Source organism: Podarcis pityusensis (assembly GCF_964106645.2).
Source record: "Podarcis pityusensis genome assembly, chromosome: 3".
NCBI classification, from domain to species: Eukaryota; Metazoa; Chordata; class Lepidosauria; order Squamata; family Lacertidae; genus Podarcis; species Podarcis pityusensis.
Genome location: NC_138026.1, coordinates 7,569,879 through 7,592,460, shown reverse-complemented (window position 1 = coordinate 7,592,460; position 22,582 = coordinate 7,569,879). Strand labels below are relative to the sequence as shown.

At 44.1% G+C, this 22,582-nt stretch overlaps 1 protein-coding gene across 2 annotated transcripts; it reads right to left on the bottom strand.

The window, feature by feature from the left end:
- Positions 1-6,677: 6,677 nt before the first annotated feature.
- Positions 6,678-22,582, bottom strand: FAM124A (family with sequence similarity 124 member A). 2 transcript variants are annotated; one of them, XM_080999177.1, is made up of 4 exons: positions 22,488-22,582; positions 19,910-19,941; positions 12,874-13,604; positions 6,678-9,888 (listed from the first exon to the last, which is right to left on the bottom strand). In XM_080999177.1, exons 1-4 carry the CDS (start codon positions 22,550-22,552, stop codon positions 9,094-9,096), a joined length of 1,623 nt encoding a protein of 540 aa, XP_080855303.1. In that variant the 5' UTR covers positions 22,553-22,582; the 3' UTR covers positions 6,678-9,093. The 2 variants fall into 2 exon arrangements, with proteins under 2 accessions (XP_080855303.1, XP_080855304.1); XM_080999178.1 differs by lacking the exons at positions 19,910-19,941; positions 22,488-22,582 and adding an exon at positions 16,721-16,838.

The window sequence follows — 22,582 nt, the reverse complement described above, 5'->3', positions numbered from 1 at the left end:
CCAACAATCAGTTTCGTGTGACATCTGCAAGTTCTAGATCGGAGGCAAGAAGTGTGTTAGAAGAGCTGTCCCTTCCTCTCTTAGTGGCACAGGACCAACTTGCCCCATTGCTGGATCCAGTTCTATGCTCTCACCTTGAATATTCTCCCCACACTGACAATCATCTTCAAGGGGAGAAAACTGGTTTTTTGTTGGAACTATAGAAGCAGATTTGTTAAAAAAAGTCCTCTATTATAGATTGTTTGGAAACCGGTGAGAGAGCTACATCCTCTGGGTCCCTGTAGCATTTACTAGCAGGCATAATATTACGGTGGAGAGCAAACAAGGAGAAGTTTCCTTAACCAAAGAAGAGAGAGAAAATAGAAAGTGCTCGGTTTGTTCAATTTAAGAGCTTCTCTGTGTGGTGACTGCCAGGAGTTCCAGGAACAAAGTATAGAAGGCAGCTGGCGGCCTGCCCAGGATGCTTCACAGAACTTGCCCAAGATATTTCTCATAGCATAGACAAGAAGGTGCTGATAGAATCTCAGTAGGTTGGTAAGTTTAAAAGTAGAGAAGTAAGAAAAAGGAAAAATTACTTCCCTGGGTATCAATCAACGATAATTACAGTCCTGTTATCTGCGGAGCTCCGAAGCCTGCTTGTTAAGCTGTCACAATCTTGGAACTGCCGCCCTCAAAGAGCTGTTTAACTTCATGTCGTTTTCTTATTCTTGTAATGTTGTTCTCTCTTAAATTATATTATATTAATACAGGTGGTCTAAGGAAAGCAGCCTGTAACTTAACAAGAAAGTGGCAAGCACTAGTGGGGAAAAGAAGAAAAACAAGATATTGTGTGTGAGTGCAAGAGACATAAGGAAGGAATTATATTCCTAAGAAATGTGGATGGTTTGGAAAGAGAATTTCTAACCTGGGCACCCCAGACTTCACATACAAGGGGGCTATAGGCAGAGATGCTGCCATAGTGATTTGAGGCTATGGGCTTATACAACAATTTCCAAGCTTCCAGTTTTAAAACTCACTCACAAAAGCAGAAGTTAGACCTGCTTCCAGGAAGCATGTGCATTGGCCAGATAATCCAGCTCACTTTACCTCTATGTACCTGGTAGCACACTACTCTGCAATGAGCAAATATCAGAAGTGTGTGGTTTAATTAGAGTCGGATTAATTCAAGCTGACTGCCTGTCTCTGTGTGTAAATAGGGCACTAGAGGTCAGAAAGTACTAAGTACCTTAAAGGTCTCCTTGCATAATGTGAAAAGCTATGGGAGATGGATGACCTTTGTGTAGACATAAGAATTAGGAAAAAACAAGTAGTCGACATTTGCTACCATTAATCTCTTTAAGACCACTGTCCCCTTAATTATTGGGAACAGAAGCCTGACGTTCTGCTGATAGAATCTTTTTTTTTTAAGGTGAAGGATTTACATGATTTGAAGAGAAACCACAGTATTATTATTTTGAGAAGCCGCTTCTGGCGAACCAGAGTAGTGCACGGAAACGCTGTTTACCTTCCCGCTGGAGCGGTACCTATTTAGGTATCTACTTGCACTTTGTTGTGCTTTCGAACTGCTAAGTTGGCAGGAGCTGGGACCGAGCAACGGGAGCTCACCCCGTCACGGGGATTCGAACCGCCGACCTTCTGATCAGCAAGTCCTAGGCTCTGTGGTTTAACCCACAGCACCACCCGCATCCCTGCTGTTTTCCTTAGACCACTTGTATTAATGTAATATAATTTAAGGGGGAACATTTTCCTAGTTCTGTTTCCTTGCATCATGTATGTTTCCATGTAATTTGTTAAGAAGAAGAAATTAGACACTAGGAAAGGAAAGAGATGGCTGCTTGAAACTGTCTTGAATCTATGCACATGTTACCAGAAGTGCCCTGAAATGGACCCCTTACATGAACTATGGTGTAGATACCAAGGATATTCAAAACAAAAACATGGTGCTACTCATAGTAGGCAGATGGGCAAATCTAGAATAAATCCAAAGTAAATGCATGCATAATACATAAGAATCATGGAATAAAAGGCATAAAATGGATTGTGCTACTCAGTAGATTTGACGCAGTCTTTAGTATGATATGGACGTGGGTGGCGCTGTGGGTTAAACGACAGAGCCTAGGACTTGCCGATCAGAAGGTCAGCGGTTCGAATCCCCGCGATGGGGTGAGCTCCCATTGCTCGGTCCCTGCTCCTGCCCACCTAGCAGTTCAAAAGCACGTCAAAGTGCAAGTAGATAAACAGGTACCGCTCCGGCGCGAAGGTAAACGGCGTTTCTGTGCACTGCTCTGGTTCGCCAGAAGCGGCTTAGTCATGCTGGCCACATGACCCAGAAGCTGTATGCCGGCTCCCTTGGCCAGTAAAGCAAGATGAGCACCGCGACCCCAGAGTCGGCCACGACTGGACCTAATGGTCAGGGGTCCCTTTACCTTTACCTTAGTATGATATACAAAATTTTTGCAGGGCTGGCACTACCATTAGGCAGCTGGTTTGGGGTGTTTTGAAACGACAGCAAATTGTTATTTATTATTGTTGTTCCACGAAGCCTTATTTTTGTGTGGTCCCACCTGCTGGCTGATGTGGTAACTACTACTAAAGACTGAATAGTGAAATTCAGTCCACCTCTTTATCTTTTCCTCTTGACAGATTGCTCCTTTCATTAAATTGCTGGATAAAATGATGAACAAAAGAAAACTATTCTGGGGGAATATTGACAAGGACTGACAAATACTGTAAAAGATTTTCTCCAGTTGAAATGTTTTATTAATGACTTGAAAGTTGAAGAAAAATGCTCAACATTCCTCATGAATAATCTTTTGAGATACCCGAGGAAGTAACTGATTCTAACTAAACTTAATTGACTGCAATAAATTACACTTAACTGAGACATTTGCTAACTTGGTGGACTTGTATGTGCAGAAAGAGTTTATGAAACACCTGATAAACTAACTAAGTTTAAACTCCTTGAGACAACAAGCTGAGCTGCCTAGGGCGGTGTCCACATTAGAAAGTTAACACATAAGTAGGCTACTATTTCCATGTGCACATTTGGGTAATACATTCACAGTACAGTGGTACCTCTGGTTACGTACTTAATTCGTTCTGGAGGTCAGTTCTTAATCTGAAACTGTTCTTAACCTGAAGCACCACTTTAACTAATGGGGCCTCCCGCTGCTGCCGTGCCACCGTCGTGCGATTTCTGTTCTCATCCTGAAGCAAAGTTCTTAACCCGAGGTATTATTTTTGGGTTAGCGGAGTCTGTAACCTGAAGTGTATGTAACCTAAAGCGTATGTAACCCGAGGTACCACTGTACTGAGTAATAGGAAATAGGACTATAGTGTATGAGAATAAATATAGAAAAATTCAGAAGCAAATAGAAGGAATTGTGACAAAAACAAAAGGCATCTGGGAAAAATCAGGGAAATATAAATGAGGTCTGCTGGAATAAGATTTCATTCAACAGGAAAACATAGAGTCATTGTATGACAATACAGAAGTATTAGAAAACAAAATTAGCAAGAACAATAATTGTCTTGAGGTCTTAATTGGATGGTAGAAGTTTAATATCTAAAGTATATTCAAGAGTTTTATTGATTTAGTTAATTTACATACTGCTTAGGATTTCAGCAGAAATTGCTAAGCGGCTTACAAAATCTCAACAAAAAGGAATTAATATAATAAATACAAATTTCAGATTCGAAATCTAACAATAATTAAATTAAACTATGAATAATCATAATTACAATTCCACAGTTTAAGTAACATAATTAAATAAATATCTCTAGGCAATGTACATAAAACAACAGAAGCCACAAAACAAACCATACCACGCAAAACATTGAAATATATCAAAGTATCTCAAAATGCAACATAATAACAATATATCATTTTTTAAAATAAACATTTAAAAAATCAGGTAATATGACAAGTGAAATAATTAACCTACACATCCACATTACACAAAACTAATTTAAACACACAGTCCTCACAAGCACAATTACTCAATGATTTCCTTACATCACTCCATCCACTTAATTTTCACTTTAATAAAACACTCCAGTGTTTAAATAACAAATAAATAACAAAGAAGTAGCCGATAGTTGCTTACATAAAAATAGACCCACTAAATAAAAAGGACTCAGTGGCATCAGAAAATAACAAGAATTATTGATTTCCTTTCCATATCTCACTTGCAGACATCCTCTCCCTACTGCTCACCTAGGGAGAGTCAACCTTTCTCTGCCTTTCTCTATTGGGAGTTGGTCCAGCACACATGATGTTCACTATCTCAAAGGCAGAATCCTAGCCAATCAGACAAAAATAAATAAAAACAGCCCCACTTTAAGTGCAGTGCTCCAACCATGAATAAGTTAAAAGTTAGAGCCAAACCTAAACAGAATAGATACAGAGAGATCTTCTTTAGCTTACAAGATGAGGACTGGGGGGGGGGGGTGCATGATTAATAATAATAATAATTTATTCCCCAGCCACTCTAACAGAGTATTAAAAACACGATAAAACATCAAACATTAAAAACGTCCCTAAACAGGGCTGCTTTCAGATGTCTTCTAAACATCAGGTAGTTGTTTATCTCTTTGACATCTGATGGGAGGGCGTTCCACAGGGCAGGTGCCACTACTGAGAAGGCCCTCTGCCTCGTTCCCTGTAACTGCACTTCTCGCAATGAGGGAACTGCCAAAAGGCCCTTGGTGCTGGACCTCAGTGTCTGGGCTGAACAATAGGGGTGGAGGTGCTCCTTCAGGTATGAGTTATTATGTTCTGATAACAAATGATGTGGTACTTGTGCCACTATTTCACTCCTTCTTAAAGCATTCCTTAAAGTAACCAATAACTATAGAATGAATTTGCATTGCATTGCTTTTTTACAAAGAATATTTCTGCTTCTTCAGTTGGCAGTTTCATTGAAACAATTTCCACAGAAAACCAAAACATGAAATGTTGTCCCCCTCCTGCACTTAAAACTCATATTTTATAAAGCTAGTTTCATCAGATCCTAGGATGATTTGAAATCAGTTCCCTGCAAGATTTGGATTTTTTTATATGCTTAGCCTGTTTTTTTTGTCCATGGAGTTTTCTTGGCAGGGATACTGGAGTGGCTTGCTGGTTCCTGCTCCACGCCTGCTTCTTGGGAGAAAAGCGATGACAAACCTAGGTAAAGGTAAAGGGACCCCTGACCATTAGGTCCAGTCGTGACCGACTCTGGGGCTGTGGCGCTCATCTCGCTTTATTGGCCGAGGGAGCCGGCGTACAGCTTCCAGGTCATGTGGCCAGCATGACTAAGCCGCTTCTGGCGAACCAGAGCAGCACACGGAAACGCCATTCACCTTCCTGCCAGAGCAGTGCCTATTTATCTACTTGCACTTCGTGCTTTCAAACTGCTAGGTTGGCAGGAGCTGGGACCGAGCAACGGGAGCTCACCCCGTCGTGGGGATTTGAACAGCTGACCTTCTGATTGGCAAGTCCTAGGCTCTGTGGTTTAACCCACAGTGCCACCCACGTCCCTTTACGACAAACCTAGACAGCATCTTAAAAAGCAGAGACATCACCTTGCCAACAAAGGTCTATATAGTTAAAGCTATAGCATAGTGATGTATGGAAGTGAGAGCTGGGCCATAAAGAAGGCTGATCGCTGAAGAATTGATGCTTTTGAATTCTGGTGCTGGAGGAGACTCTTGAGAATCCCATGGACTGCAAGAAGATCAAACCTCTCCATTCTGAAGGAAATCAGCCCTGAGTGCTCACTGGAAGGACAGATCCTGAAGCTGAGGCTCCAATACTTTGGCCACCTCATGAGAAGAGAAGACTCCCTGGAAAAGACCCTGATGTTGGGAAAGATGGAGGGCACAAGGAGAAGGGGATGACAGAGGACGAGATGGGTGGACAGTGTTCTCGAAGCTACCAGCATGAGTTTGACCAAACTGCGGGAGGCAGTGGAAGACAGGAGTGCCTGGCGTGCTCTGGTCCATGAGGTCACGAAGAGTCGGACACAACTAAATGACTGAACAACAAAATGTTTAGTAGAGCAATCCAAACTTGGGCTGGGGTTGGCAGAGTCACCGCTGCATTATGTGAGACAGCGTAAAAGTGGGCTGAGTGCTTGGGCTCTACTTTTGCTGCACCAATAATAGCATCTGTGGTGATGTCTCCCAACCCCAAAGCCAGGTAGAGGAAGAGCTCTGCCACAAGTCAACCTGGACCAGTATTGAAGATCAGGCGTTAGGACTACTGTGCCCAGTTCCTAGGATACAATATGTAGTGACAGAAATATTTATGCTAGCTGTGCAATGAAGATGCAGCTGACCACCAATGCAAACTAAAAGGGCATAGATTAACACTCAAAACCCATGAGTGGAGAACATTTTAACTTTGCAAGAAGTGGTGCAATTGAGGCAATGCAGATTTCTGAACTACCAACCTTCAAGACAGAAATAGGCAGTCATAAAAAATATTAATAGATTGATTGAACCTAGATTTTTAAAAAAACAACTTAGCATCTTTTGGAGGTGTGTGTGTATGTAAACAGCGGGTGCTTTTAGCCTAATCTAAAGCTACACATTAGACCAAACCAGAAGATGGAACCAGCAGCCCACAGATCAATTTCATCTCTTTCTTAAAAGAGAAAAAACTTTTCTAAAGGTGCACATTTTTTGGGGGGGGGGGCATTTCCACAGGCTGGTTCTAGAGAACTTCTCCCATAGTATTCACTCGTCACATGCATCAAAAAATTTAAAGCCACAAAGACAGTATGCAAACTACTAACCATAATGCATTTGTATGTAAGTGTACATATACAAAACTATTTTCCATAGTTGAAAGCTGAATGCCGAAAAATAATTTTGTGTTTGGCATATCATTTTGCAAAGATTCAGGCTAATTCCTCCCTAGTCAGATCAGTCTTCTTCAACCTGGTGCCATCCAGATGTTTGGGACTGCAACTCCCGTCAGCCCCATCCAAGCTAAGGAGAAGGCTCTGTTAGGTTATCACCTGTCTTATAAATAGGTCCCACTCAATTTCCACCCTAAGGAATGAATTATGAAAATGATAATTTGGCAACGGCACACACCTACCAATCTAAATTGCTTTTTAACTTCTTGCTAGCGACATCCCCGTCCTCCAGACTGTTATGGTTAGCAAACTGTGTAATGATCCCTTTCTACCTTCTCAAAATGTGATCTTGGGCCAAGGGATCAAGATAAGAAATAACAGTGTCTAAGGTTGGATTCAAGACTAAAACCAGCATTTAATTTATTAAAATAGCAAGGAAGTGTTGTTTCCAAGTCTCATTTGAGATATTTGCCAGGAAAGTGACTGCACATGCAGTGACAACCATGACTGAAGAATTTTATTCCCAAATGACGTTCCTCAACAGGAATAACCATAAACACCTTTCCCGATAGGACTTTTTATAACTCTGTAAGCTTTTGCATTCCCTATTCAATCCAGTAAGATCTTTAACTGACAGTTCAGAGTTATCTACTTTAATCTGTTTAGCTGTGCTTTTCTTAGCTTCACAGCACTCCTGATCACACCAAGCCTCACCGTTAGTGCTGTCCTGCTATGGGATTTACCTGGAACTGCTAGAGACGCTGTAAGATTATCAGCTAAGATACTGAGAGACAGAATCTCAGGGCTCAAAAGAGTGTCACATAGTTATAAGCAGTGGCCTAAGGTATCCAGAATACTGTCTCATTTAAGGCACCTAGTCCCTACAATGTCAAGTTTCTCTATCAGATAGCATAGCTAATATTTTTCACTCCAGCTGGAAAATCTAAACTGGGTTCTAACTGGCAGACAGGCACTGCAACCAAACAGGAGGGAGTGCTTGGGTGTGTGGGGATGGGAGAAATCTACAAAACTTCCAACAGTACACAATGGAACAAAACCGTAGTGCACTGCACTCACTCCCCAAGTGAGAATATATGTAAAATCGTCATATTATCTTCAGAAAACCTTCAGCTTTAGCACTACCTGTAAATTACAGCTGCCTGAGGGAGACAAGAGCTAGCGGAAGAGAGACCTTGTGCTGCCATCATCAGTCAAAGGCTTTTTCCACCTGCCATGCTCCATCCTCCATCCCTAGGAAACTTTCCCAGACCATGACTTCAAGAACAGCAGAAGCAGCTGGAAAGAGAGGACTTCAGGGATAGATATATATATTTTTAAATTGCATAAGTTGTGTGTCCCTGTTTCTCAATTTGATCCTTTTACATGGTTTTGTATGTTTTGTGGTATTTTGTGCATTGTGACTTGCCGTTATTTTTACTAATTATAGTTTAAAGGTAAAGAGACCCCTGACCGTTAGGTCCAGTCACGGACGACTCTGGGGTTGCGGCGCTCATCTCGCTTTACTGGCCGAGGGAGCCGGTGTACAGCTTTCGGGTCATGTGGCCAGCAGGACTAAGCCGCTTTTGGCGAACCAGAGCAGCGCACGGAAACGCCGTTTACCTTCCTGCCGGAGCGGTACCTATTTATCTACTTGCACTTTGACGTGCTTTCGAACTGCTAGGTTGGCAGGAGCAGGGACCGAACAATGGGAGCTCACCCCATCGCGGGGATTCGAACCGCTGACCTTCTGATTGGCAAGTCCTAGGCTCTGTGGTTTAACCCACAGCGCCACCCGCGTCCCAATGTGCCACCCGCATATTATAGTTTAGTCATTCTTTATTGTGATTGTTAAGTGTAAACTGTTTAATTATTATTTGCTGACATTTAATTTTACTGTTTACTATTATATTCTAATGGATTATTGAATATTGCTTTATTTGATGTAAGCTGCTTATTTTAAAGTTATGTTTTTATTATTGGATCAGATTGTTATTAGGTGTGTGATCTTTGCTGCCTATTTTGTTGTTTCTTCAGCTTGCAAACCGCCTTGTGTATAGTAATATAGAAAGGCGGTGTATCAATTAAAAGTGAAATGAAATTAAACATACACACTTACCACAAGACCCCAGGGCAGCAAACAGGTCTTGGGCGCAGGGTGGAAACTGGCTCAATAACCAAGCACTTAAAGAAAATAGCTTTCTCTTTATCTCTCTCTCTTGCTCTCTCTCACACACACACACACACAGGTTCAGATGTAGAATTCTTCTTCGTTGCTTTTTCCACCGCCAGTTGTTCTGCTGTCAGCAAAAGGGAAAACGGTTCCTCCTGGCAAACATTTTATCTCAAAGGAACCTGCTGAAGGAGAACCTGAATGTGACTCTGAAGAGTTGGAAAACCAATCAAAAGGAAAAGGAAGCGAGCCGGAAGATAATTCATAGATGTTACACTTGGCTGATGGCGATCTTCCTCGAGAGCCAGGCTCCTTAAATCTCTTGACACTTTGCCCTTGTACAGGATACTTAGTCTTTGCTTCCACGTCACTACTGAACCCATCTGAAACTGAATAAGCCGAGACCACAGATAGATCAGCGAAGGCAAGTTTCATCCCTGTGTCCACATCAGTCTCCTGAACTCCTTCCAAGTCATCAATGTTAACTCTGCTTCTTGTCCTGTGCCCAGAAGAGAAAGTGCTTAAGGAATTTGGCTCGCTAAAATGAAAAGATTTGGGGACCAGCGAAGAGCGGATTGTGGGCAAGCAAGCAAGAGACTTGCTTCGCTGAAATGAGTCGGCAGAGGCTCCACCAGGTCTTCCGGCGGAAAGTGCTTGGTTGTGATTTCTCAAGTCCTGCTGGGAAACGCCAAGGCACAGACTGGCATGGTGAAACGCAATGGAATAAACTGGTTTTGAAGGATCACTGGCTTTGTTGGGAGTCCATCTGCTGCTTTGGGGAAGAAAACTTCGAAGCGGTGTAACGGGAAGGTGCCTTGCAGGAGATGGCGAGCAAAACTTGTTCAGCTTACCACACTTCCTATACCGGGCCTGCTGTGAAGAAGAGGGATGAAAAGGGAGGAGGCCACATTAACAACAAACATTTATTTCCAGAGCTGAATTATCTACTACATGTTAAATGGCCACTGATTGAATTAATCAGTAACAGTAATTGGCTGGGGTGCCTGGAGCTTAGGGGAGATGTAGTGGAAAATATCAGAAGTGTACCAAGTTGATGAAGGCTACCGTTTACCTTGGAGTAAGACTTGTTGAATTAAATGTTAATTGCTTCTGAGTAGGCATGCATTGGATTGCACTGCAGAATCAGAACTTGTATCCTACAACAGATTAACACTGCTAATATACAAAGCCCAAGCCTTTTCTTCTTTCTTAAATGGTGGCATGGAAATAACTAGCTTATAAATAACAAGCATAGTGGAGAAATCTTATTCCCCGCTTTGGAGAACTACCCTCTCCAGGGATAAAATCCTCCAGCTGGTTTAAGGAAAAGAACCATTACTGCGTTGTTGCCTTTTCTTTCTCCTTTATATTTTTGTTTTCTGCAGGGCCATTAGATCAAGGGAAGTAATAGTGCCACTGTATTCTGCTCTGGTCAGACCTCACCTGGAGTACTGTGTCCAGTTCTGGGCACCACAGTTCAAGAAGGACACTGACAAACTGGAACGTGTCCAGAGGAGGGCAACCAAAATGGTCAAAGGCCTGGAAACGATGCCTTATGAGGAACGGCTAAGGGAGCTGGGCATGTTTAGCCTGGAGAAGAGGAGGTTAAGGGGTGATATGATAGCCATGTTCAAATATATAAAAGGATGTCACATAGAGGAGGGAGAAAGGTTGTTTTCTGCTGCTCCAGAGAAGCGGACACGGAGCAATGGATCCAAACTACAAGAAAGAAGATTCCACCTAAACATTAGGAAGAACTTCCTGACAGTAAGAGCTGTTCAGCAGTGGAATTTGCTGCCAAGGAGTGTGGTGGAGTCTCCTTCTTTGGAGGTCTTTAAGCAGAGGCTTGACAACCATATGTCAGGAGTGCTCTGATGGTGTTTCCTGCTTGGCAGGGGGTTGGACTCGATGGCCCTTGTAGTCTCTTCCAACTCCATGATTCTATGATTCATTAGTGCTGACAGAGAACTGCTTGTTTTCTGCAGAATGAGTCAGAAGCAAAGAGCACAAGGAACATGGACTCAACTGGAGTCTGCAGTTCTAAGTAACAAAAGCGCTATGTACAAACTGATACACTTATATCAGCAAGGCAATAAAGAACTGTTTCTGTCTTAAACAGAGCAGCACAGTTCCCAGACGTCGCACCATTTTATTCTGATTGCACTGTTGTCTAGATGACGCAAAACCTAGCAACTATACCATTCTCTAAAAGTAAACATAACCACATCCTTCAAAAATCTTGCACCGATTTCCCAAAGTTTCCCATTATTCCTACTAAATGCACAGAGGTCTTAGAATAAAATGATGCTATCCTGCTACGTTTTATACCAGACTCAGGTAAAGTTCCACAGGTTGCCTGATTAAACGGTAAAAAAAGAATCTGCTGCTGAACTAATTGTTTCCAAAGTTAAGCACCTTATTACAACTTGTATGTAAAGAGTGCCTGAGAAACTGATAGTAAATAATTTTCAACTTTCTGCTTTTAGGAATCATTTCCACAACAGCTTGGTTCGCCTATCATGGTAAGCTAAACTATGGCTTACCAGGACCATGCAAAAATAGAATCATAGGATTAGAGAGTTGGAAGGGATCCCAAGGATAATCTAGAACCCACAACCCAGAAATTCAGAGTTCCATGCTGTGCTATCTCAAGAACAGCTTGCAGCACTTTGCTTTTGCTCCCAGGCTGAGCTAAACCACGGTTTGGCTTAGCGTGTTAACTAAACTTGGATTCATGACCACACAATCTCCTGACTAACCACAACCTGCAGCCAAGAACACACCTATTCTATATTCTTCGTCCTTTGAAAGTACTTTGCCAATATCATCCTAAGAGTGTTGCCTGTTGACTAATCAAATCAAATGTAGTTATTGTTCCTGTAACACAGCTGAAAGATCTTTGTATAAAACAACCTTTAGCCCCTTTTACCTCTAATCTCAAGGAAACCATGGTTAAGCGTGGACATATGAGCATGTGTGTATTCATGGCAAAAATTGCAGCCATTTCCCTCCTTCCTCAGTCCTGCTGCTGCTGTTCCAAGACACAAAGATGAGCCACGGTTTGGTTTAGCGCTACATCTGAACTTGGGTTTGTGGTTTGTCAAGGTTCACATGTAACTCTAAGCCACACTATGGCTTAGCTCCGGGTAGTAAGCCAGCAGAACCAGGACCAGGGGATGAGCAAAGTGGCTGTGATTTTTGTACTCACTACCCACATTCACACTTAGCCATGGTTTACATGTGAACTAGGCCTTTGGCTTCTTGCTGTTTTTGAATTCCTCCATCATGCACAGTAAAAAAATCTGACAGATTGTGGAAAATTATACAGAGTCAGCCCAGGAACAAACTAACATGGAAAAGAGGTGACAAGGTTCTTTCTGTTTATACAAGGCTTCTACTTTCTGCAGTCCATAAGGTTCAAAGTGAAAGTTTAGAATTGGAAGCGATGGATCTTTCAAACTAGAAAAATCTATGTGAATTGTGCTACGGGACAGTAAACTTTACTCACCCTCTGGTGTGTTAACACCATCACCCCAGTCCACACCAAAAGACCAGAGGTCTTTGGCAATGGATGGTGATTAGTATGAAACAATTCATACTGGTGTTACAGGGAGCTCACTAGACCATAATAATTATTTATTACATGGACAATATGTGGGCAGTTCATTTCAGTCTGGAAACAAAAGTAGGAATTTTTCTGATGGAACTTAATAGTACTTATTTCCAAGGAAACTTTACACAGAATTATGCTGCCCATCCTTCAAACACATTCTGATTCCCACCCCCCACCCCATGCATGGCAGCTTAAAATCTGCATTCCAAAATGCCACATGGAGATTTAGGGGTGCTAAGAAATACCTGCAGGAGGATCTTGTTCCCATCAGGATCTTCCGTTTGCCACCTGCCTTCGCTGATCCGGCTGCAAGGATTAGGCAAGAGAGACATCAGCTGCTCAATATCTTTGACTCGGAATTCCAGCAGCGCTGACTCTGTGGGACTTGGCACATGGCCTTTGGGAAGCCTCTTTAAAGACAACTGAATATCAATATCCACATTGGAATAGACAGGGAACACACAAAAGCCTGCCTTTTTCTGACAAACCCGTCTTCTCAGAATGAGTTCGTAGAGCTTCATAACGCTGGCAAATTTTTCATTCCTGCAGTAGATGGTGAAGCGTATTATTTCCTTCCCATAATGCACTGGCCGTATGGCCCACAGAGGAGTGCCTTGGGCCAACGTGAAAAAGTCCTGACTGCCTGGCATGTAAGGGAGGAAGTTGCCATGCACCTGTTCCGTGTGGTGGTAATGCCAGGGTGGCCTTTGAAAGGACTCGTGAAGTTGCAGGATCGGCTCCTCATCATATTCTTCCTTCAGAAAGAGGATTACTGCAAGAGCTGGCTGGGAGACTGTGGCCTTGTCGGGCTTCCTTGCTTTCCTCCTTTCCGAAACGCGGAAGAGTTGGAGATCTGGGTGGATCCATGCCAATAGGCTATCGATGGCTTGCTGGAGGACACCAGAGTCTCCTGGGTCTGCAATGAGGTGCATGCTAAGAAGGAAAGGATCCTGCACATCCTCCACAGAAAGTTCACCTGAATGGAAGAGGGGGAAATCACAGTCATTCTGGTTTGGTTTGCAACGGTTTACATTCAGTTTTCTAAAAAGGTGTGGTTTTCAAGTAACTAAATGAGCAAATGGAAGAACTTCCACTTGTGCAATAGGACTCCCCCCACCATTTCTTCCCCTTGCACACGCCCCACACTGTCCCCAAATCTGCTCCAAAGGGTTGGGGAACCCCCATAACAGAGTTAGGGTGTGTGGAGGGGGAATCCCATTGTGCAAGAAGTCATTTCACTCCTGCATAGTAATAATAATAATAATAATAATAATAATAATAATAATAATAATAATAATTTATTTATACCCCGCCCATCTGGCTGGGTTTCCCCAGCCACTCTGGTCGGCTTCCAACAAAACACCAAAATACAATAACCTATTAAACATTAAAAGCTTCTCTAAACAGGGCTGCCTTCAGATGTTTTCTAAAAGTTTGGTAGTTATTTTTCTCTTTGACATCTGGTGGGAGGGCATTCCACAGGGCGGGTGCCACTACCGAGAAGGCCCTCTGCCTGGTTCCCTGTAACTTGGCTTCTCGCAGCGAGGGAACCGCCAGAAGGCCCTCGGCGCTGGACCGCAGTGTCCGGGCAGAACTATGGGGGTAGAGACATTCCTTCAGGTATACAGGACTGAGGCCGTTTAGGGCTTTAAAGGTCAGCACCAACACTTTGAATTGTGCTCGGAAACGTACTGGGAGCCAGTGTAGGTCTTTCAAGACCGGTGTTATATGGTCTCGGCAGCCGCTCCCAGTCTTTGAATACAACCCCTTAGAATCTGTATTGGGTCATACTTGCCACAGGTTTGGGTCCCAAACAGAGAATTCAGTCCACGTCTCCATCATAAATCTGCATACGTCAGATAACCCATAACTGCCAATCCTGTTCCAAGACATATCTGGACCACTAGGCTCTCAGGGTTGAAGTGTGTCTGGTCCAATGGTGCCCAAGTAAACAATATTCCTGATGGAGTAAACAACATCCTAGACAGATTTCCCTGTGCCGCTAACTGAAATAGCCTCAAACCCCAAATTCAGTAACATAATAAAGGACTGGCTGCAGGCAAGGGGAGAACTTCTCTTCATTTTAAGCTGCTGTGTGTTCTTGCTGCTCAGTTCCATCTCACTAATTCTGAAGCCTACATCAGGAGCTGCTGCCCAGCAGGCTTCAGAATCTGAGGTGAACTTCTCTTCAATGCTCAGGAAGACTAAGGAGGAGATAGAGCACAGAATTTCATCAGCTGGATAGATGGAGCAAGAAATAAGTTGGGAAAGGAGGAAAGAAGGCTAGTCCATCCATCTAGGCATTGCAGAGGAGGAACCATTTGTGATATCCTGCCAAAAGTCTCAAGAAGGTGGTACGATGCCAGACTGCCGAACAGGCAAAGAATAGCCAACAAGTTGTCCTCTTTTATGCAAACATGGGCAATGTCACTTCAGATCATACATCTGCCTGCCACACACAGATGACCAGCGGTTCTGCCTTTGATGCGAAGCAAAAATGTATCACTTCAGTCAGTATAATTAAAATAGCTCGCAGTGATTTTGCAAATCTCTTTCAATGTGAACCGACACTTTTAACCCTCCAGCTAACAGACTGAAGAAGAAGAAAACAGCAAAACCTCTAAATTTGGCATGGACTTTGAAGTTAAACTGGAAACCAACTTAAACTACAGTATATCTAGCAGCCCAACTCCCTGCATGTGGGTCAGTAGAGAAGCCGCGAGTGAGATGATCCTTTTGTGCTTCACTCCCGGAGGTGTAACCACTTTGACAGATGTCACAACCATTTACAATGTGGCGGCAGGGAATGAGAAGCTTAGAAACTCACAAGACACTGAAAGCATCCCTCAAAGTAGAAATGTGCAAATAAATTCAGATGAAGACTAAGGTCACCTCTACACCATACACTTAGAGCACACTTGTGCCACAGTTAACCATCATGGCTTCCCCCAAAGAATCCTGGGAACTGTAGTTTGTTAAGGGTGCTGAAAGTAAGGCCTGCACAGAGCTGCAACTCCCAGCCCAACTCCTAGTCCAACGTCCTCGTCTCACAGTGGAGAATCTGAGCACAACAGCACTCTCTCTATTCAGTAAGTAGATCCAAACTGTGTTAGAAATGCAGATATAGAATCTAATTGCCAAATGGCACCTTAAACCTAATATGGCAGTCGCCATAATGGAATGCCTTGGTGTTGCTTTGGTTATTTTTTTGCAATGGGATTTATTATTATTATTATTATTATTATTATTATTATTATTACTAATTTCATTTCTATACCACTTTATGGGGGGGGAACTCAAAGCATTTTACAACACATTGCAATCCAGAATAAAACAAATTCAGTCTTCAAGGAAATTATTTCAGATCCTTGGACTCACCTACATTGGCAAAGAAAAAGTGCTTTATACACATTGTATATGCATTAAAGCACTGTGACATCAGATGGCGCTGTGAAGTTCTGTTTTTGCCAACTCGATTTCTCATACAACGTTTACGACGCGTTTAACTGAAACGCTTCTTTGATGTGTCTAGATCCAGCCCTTCTCTAAGTGACATTTTGCTTTCCCCAGTCGTCAACGTGGCATCCAGAGATCTCCATGTGGTCCCACACCACTTGCAAAACACGCCTGGCTAATTCCTAGCACTGGGTCCAAACAATCACACACTTGAGGCATTATTGCTGCCTACACTTCTTAGAAGGTATAGGCAACCGATGATCCAGCTTCTTCTGCCTAGTTTTCATTAGCTACAATAAATATTGCTCTAGCTCACAAGCGCTTACCCAAACGAACATAAGGAGAACCTGTCGATCCAGCCAGGGGAGTATGAAGTAGGGGGCGGGACGCCCTGGGTGCCACTCGGGGGGGGGGTGTGTGTGACAAGATGGCCCCTGCCTCCCTCCAGCTGTAGAGCAGCCAAGGGCGCGCTCATGCGGCGCCCATAAGGGCTGCTCCTCTCGTGTGCCGTCCATACGGGTGTCCGTACAGGCTGCCTCTCACACGGCGACTGTACGGGCTGCTGTGCGTGCGCAATCTGTATGGGATGCTGCACATGCACACGCTGTACGGGATGCCGCTTACGTGGTATCCCACCTCAGGTGCTGGAGAGGGTTCCTCCGCCACTAGATCCAGCCAATGAATGGCCCATGTAGTCGAGCATCTTGTTCTCAAAGTGGCCAACTAGATGAACAACCGCATTTTCTCTTCCTGCAGTTCCAGCAACTGTGGAGGCAGAGCAGAGCAGAGCGGATGCCTCCAAGCAACCTTCTGCCTTTATTGGCACTATCAACTGAAATTAGTATCAGGAAAAAGAACATTTCAGAACCTCTAATAACACAAAAAAGCAGAGACATCACCTTGCCAACAAAGGTCCGTATAGTTAAAGCAATGGTTTTCCCAGTAGTGATGTATGGAAGTGAGAGCTGGACCATCAAGAAGGCTGATCGCCGAAGAATTGATGCTTTTGAATTCTGGTGCTGGAGGAGACTCTTGAGAGTCCCATGGACTGCAAGATCAAACCTATCCATTCTGAAGGAAATCAGCCCTGAGTGCTCACTGGAAGGACATATCCTGAAGCTGAGGCTCCAGTACTTTGGCCACCTCATGAGAAGAGAAGACTCCCTGGAAAAGACCCTGATGTTGAGAAAGATGGAGGGCACAAGGAGAAGGGGACGACAGAGGACGAGATGGTGGGACAGTGTTCTTGAAGCTACCAACATGAGTTTAAGCAAACTGCGGGAGGCAGTGGAAGACAGGAGTGCCTGGCGTGCTCTGGTCCATGGGGTCACGAAGAGTCGGACACGACTAAACGACTAAACAACAACAAATAACACAAATCCTGAAACCATGGTCACACTAGCAGCACCCAAGTACAGCTGAAGCAAAGAATGTGCAAACTGGTAACAGTCATCGCAAAAAGCCTTGGGCACAGCCTGCCAGTGCACTCTCTCATTATCTGGGAAGGTTATAAAGGAAAGTACTTTACAGCAACAATGACAAGTAGGTGTGTTGATTTATTTGCTGCCGTGTCGTTTCCACACTAGCTGTTTTCTCTGGAACTGAGATAAATATTTCACTCCATTATTACATAACAGGGTGGGAAGCCTTGGTTAGCCTGAGGCACGCCTTCCCTTTGGGGCAACCTTTCCAGAAACACAATTTTAATTTTGCTTCCAGTTGACTGCAGAAGAGCAGAGCCTCCACTGTGCTAATGGGCTCTGGTATGGAAAGGAACCAAAACTTCCCCATAACGCGTACTCATTTTCAGCCTAATATGTCTAGAGGCGGGTGAGCTAGTCTTCTGTCTCGCTGCTGTGTGTGTGTGTGTCAGCTCCTCTAAAAACTAGGGTGATGTCCAATGTTTAAGACACAGAAGAAGACACTACCGTGTAGGCAGTAATGGTCAAACTATTCTCGGCAACCTCAAGTGCAGAAACAACACAATCCCTAATAACTGTTCCACAGCATCCCTCAAGGTCAGTGGGCAAAATCAAAGCAGAACAATTTAACTGCTCTACCACACAAAGAGATCTTATGCAATACGGACCTGTAATCTCAAGCAGCAATTATCTGCCAGGACAACGGAGTCTTCTCAACATGCTAGCCCTGAAAATATGCATCTCTAGGACAGTCAAAAGACAGGAAACAAAGTTTGCTCTGTCGGTTGTGTCAGACTAATCACTTTTCACCATTCCAGAGCCTTCCTGATGGAACCTCGGGTTCAGCCTTGGATGAATTCACCCAATTCATTCTGCTGTCGGCTGGAAGAGTGTTGGAGTACACTTCCCATCATCCCTGACCATTGGCCATGCTGGCTAGGGCTGATGGGAGCTGGAGTGCCATAGATGTCCCACTAGAAAGTCCTCTCCATAATGGGTGGCCTTTTCACCAGCCACAACAGTCTCCAACAATGGGGCACACACTCCACACTCGATAGGTTACCAGGGGGCAGCCAGATATTGTTGTACTCTAACTCCCATCAGTCACAGCCAGCACGGCCAATCTTCAGGATGATGGGAGTTGTGGTCCAATGACATTTGGGGAGCAACCTTTTGGCTACCCCCAAGTTAGGCAGTGTAATTTTCTTTCCAAAACTAAATACCCACCTACTGAGTAGCTTCTGAGATTGAGCTGGGATGGAGAAGATACATGCCTCTGTGCCACCATGGCTGCAACACATGTACCACACAGTTTGGGTCCATCCCCAGTCTGTGTCTGACTGTCATCATTAAGTGTCACACACATCTCAGTGAACGGTCGACCTGCATCTACCACCAGCAACGAAAGTCCTGGCTTGCCCAAACTGGACTGAACTTCTTGACTATGCAAAGGCACACACTTACTAGCCTATACATGTTTACTTGAAGTAAGTACATGAAGTAAGCCCCTGTTACTTCAATACTCCCAGGTAAGGATGCACAGGATTGTAGCCTAGAGCCCCTTCCTATTAGTGAATGTTCCTCCCTTTTCAGAAAATCTTTCTTCCTCCATACTAGTTCAGTAGAGGCTCCCCACCCACATACAGTGGTACCTTGTGTTAAGTACTTAATTCGTTCTGGAGGCCCGTTCTTAACCTGAAACTGTTCTTAACATGAAGCACCACTGTAGCTAATGGGGCCTCCTGCTGCCACTGCGCCACCGCCGCGCAATTTCTGTTCTCATCCTGAAGCAAAGTTCTTAACCTGAGGTACTATTCCTGGGTTAGCGGAGACTGTAACCTGAACACAGCTGTCAACTTTCGGATTTGAAAATAAGGGATCAGCAGCCTCACCTGTCCCAGGGACAGTCTACAGGATATCTAACAATCCAGGATAGCAGCAGGAAACGGTGCTGAAATAAGGGAATTTCCCGCAAAAAAAAAGGGAAGGTTGACAGCTATGAACCTGAAGCGTCTGTAACCTGAAGCGTCTGTAGCCTGATGTACCTAAACCACAGAGCCTAGGGCTTGCCGATCAGAAGGCCGGCGGTTCGAATCCCCGCAACGGGGTGAGCTCCCATTGCTCGGTCCCAGCTCCTGCCAACCTAGCAGTTCGAAAGCATGTCAAAGTGCAAGTAGATAAATAGGTATCGCTCCAGTGGGAAGGTAAATGGCATTTCCGTGCGCTGCTCTGGTTTGCCAGAAGCGGCTTAGTCATGCTGGCCACATGACCTGGAAGCTGTATGCCGGCTCCCTCGGCCAGTAAAGCGAGATGAGCGCCACAACCCCAGAGTTGGCCACGACTGGACCTAATGGTCAGGGGTCCCTTTACCTTTACCTTAACAGAAGAACAAAATTATACTTACTGCTCGAAGATGACACACAGCTGTATTCCGACCTGCAGTAAAAATAAAATAAAAAAATGTTAAATTCAGTAGGGCTGGCGAACAATGGGGACTTAGGTTATGTCATTATGGTTAGAGTGTCAAGCTAGCCCCCGGGAGACCCGGTTCAAATCCCCACTCAGCTATGAAGGTGGCTTTGGACCAGTCCCCATCTCTCAGCCTGCTGAATCTCACAGGGTTGTTGCAAGTCCTCAGGAGGTTAGGGAGAGAACCACGTATGATGCCACGAGTTCCATGGAGAAAGGCAGGATATAAATGCAGTTTTAAAATAGCAGAAAACAGCAGATAGTACAGTATGGTCCATGCGGAAGCAAGGTCTTTAACTTCCTTGAAATAAGTTGGTTGGGGGCACTATTTTAGACTGCATGTATGAGTGGAATTCCAATTACAAGCTCCTACTCTAATGGTGTAAATCACAATTTTCTGCATGGATGAAGCCTTACTGCTCCCCCCTCCTGCCCCCCCCAAAAGATACATCTTGCTGCAAAAATATGTTTTGACTATTACATGCTACATGAACAGTCTGCTTCTTTGGTTCATAAGATGATTATGAACCATCTTGGTTGAAAATGAAAATTGTGGGACAGGTTACACGTACAGGTGAAACTTGGAAAATTAGAATATCGTGGAAAAGTTCATTTATTTCGTTAATTCAACTTAAAAGGTGAAACTAATATATGAGAAAGACTCATGACATGCAAAGCGAGACATGTCAAGCCTCTATTTGTTATAACTGTGATGATCATGGCGGTTCAGTGCCCATGGGATTACTGTGCTTGATTGGCCAGCAAACTCGCCTGACCTGAACCCCATAGAGAATCTATGGGGCGTTGCCAAGAGAAAGATGAGAGACACGAGACCAAGCAATGCAGAAGAGCTGAAGGCTGCTATTGAAGCATCCTGGTCTTCCATAACACGTCAGCAGTGCCACAGGCTGATAGCATGCACGCCACGCCACACTGAGGCAGGAATTGATGCAAAAGGGACCCAAACCAAGCACTGAGTACATATGCATGCTTCTACTTCTCAGAGGTCCAATATTGCTCTATTTGCAGTCTTTGTTTTGCTGATTTCATTTAATATTCTAATTTTCTGAGATTGTTAATTTGGGGCTTTCATCAGCTGCACACAATTATAACAAATAAAGGCTTGAGATAACTCACTTTGCATGTCATGAGTCTATCTCATATATTAGTTTCACCTTTTAAGTTGAATTACTGAAATAAATGAACTTTTCCACGATATTCTAATTTTCCGAGTTTCACCTGTAGCACAGAAATATTCCCCTGCTTATCCATACACAAAACATTAGAACATACTGCATGCCCCAGACCATATGCAGACACATCCCTTACACACATGTATATATGTGCCCAAGCACACACACTGGTGCAAGTATGTAGACAGGGATGTGTGCACATACACAATGATCACTGAACACATTGTAATGTGGTCGTAATGAACAAATGCACCCAAGATAAAATATGAAACGGCCCTAAAATTGGGAGACACTTGAATTCCATTGCATTTCTGGATTGCAGGGTGCATGTACCTTAAACATGCCCATTCTGATTGCCAGACTACGATTTCTGCAGCTGCCTGGATCCTGCTCCCAAGTTCCTACTCACCAAAGCTTTTTATGCCCCATATGGGCAGTTTATTAACAACAGGGTACTTGTAATGATATAAGATCTTTCTCTCCTCAGCCCTTTTAGAACATTATATATACCCACATATAAAAGGTACCCAAATTTTTTGTTATTTTTTCAATATCACTACTGCCACTGAAACTGTTCTGCAAGGGAAATGGTTGTGCACTGATTATAACAAAGCGTGCAGAGAGGCGTCATGTTTGAGGCAAAATCCTCACCTATTTGAACACGTTCACTTTTTTTTAAAGGATCAAACATTTGTCCAAGTTTCCCTGAAAAAGAGCTTAGCTGGAAAGGCAGGCAACATTAAACTTTCGACGTTCGATTAATTTACTTTCTTTTCCTAAGATTTCCTACCCCCCCCCCCCACGCAAGAATGCACAAATCCCTCAATCACAGCTCACAAGCCCCATTACTTTGGGGATCAAACCAGAAGCTTAAGATTTGTGCGAGTCGAATGGCTCCGTCGGTAGAGCCTGAGCTTCTTCATCTCAGAGTCCTGAGTTCGAGTCTCAAGTTGGGCAAGGGGGGTGGACTAGATTGACCCTCAATGGTCCCTTTACAACTACATGATTCTATGATCTGGGGTTTGGGAGAGGCTTGGACTACATGACCCCGGCGGTCCCTTCCCACTCCATTATTTGAGGTTTGGGGAGGGATGGGACCAGACGAGGCGCCAAAACGCACCAGGAGCGAATCCGGAGTGGGGCTGATCACCTATGGAGTTTCCCTATATTTAAGGGCTTGTTGCGCTTTGGTTTCGATGCTGCTTCTTCAGCGCCCGTCCAGGGGGATCCCCATCCCCGTCTGAAGCAGATGGGCATCCTTGTCGAGGGAAAGGGACCGGGGACCAGAAGCCCCCGGCGCCGGGGAGGGGACTCACTCACCCGGCCGTCTCGGCTCCGGAGTCCGCGGCCTCGTCCTGCCAGCGGCCGCCCCCTTTCCGGCGCATGGCGCGGCGGCTGCTCCGGCTGCTGCTCCT

Coding starts and splice junctions, on each gene's coding strand:
- FAM124A (XM_080999177.1), bottom strand. CDS start 22,552: ATGCGCCGGAAAGGGGGCGGCCGCTGGCAGGACGAGGCCGCGGACTCC. Junction 19,942..22,487: donor TCCGGAGCCGAGACGGCCGG/GTGAGTGAGTCC, acceptor TTTTTACTGCAG/GTCGGAATACAGCTGTGTGT. Junction 13,605..19,909: donor CTGTGTGTCATCTTCGAGCA/GTAAGTATAATT, acceptor TCTTCCATTCAG/GTGAACTTTCTGTGGAGGAT.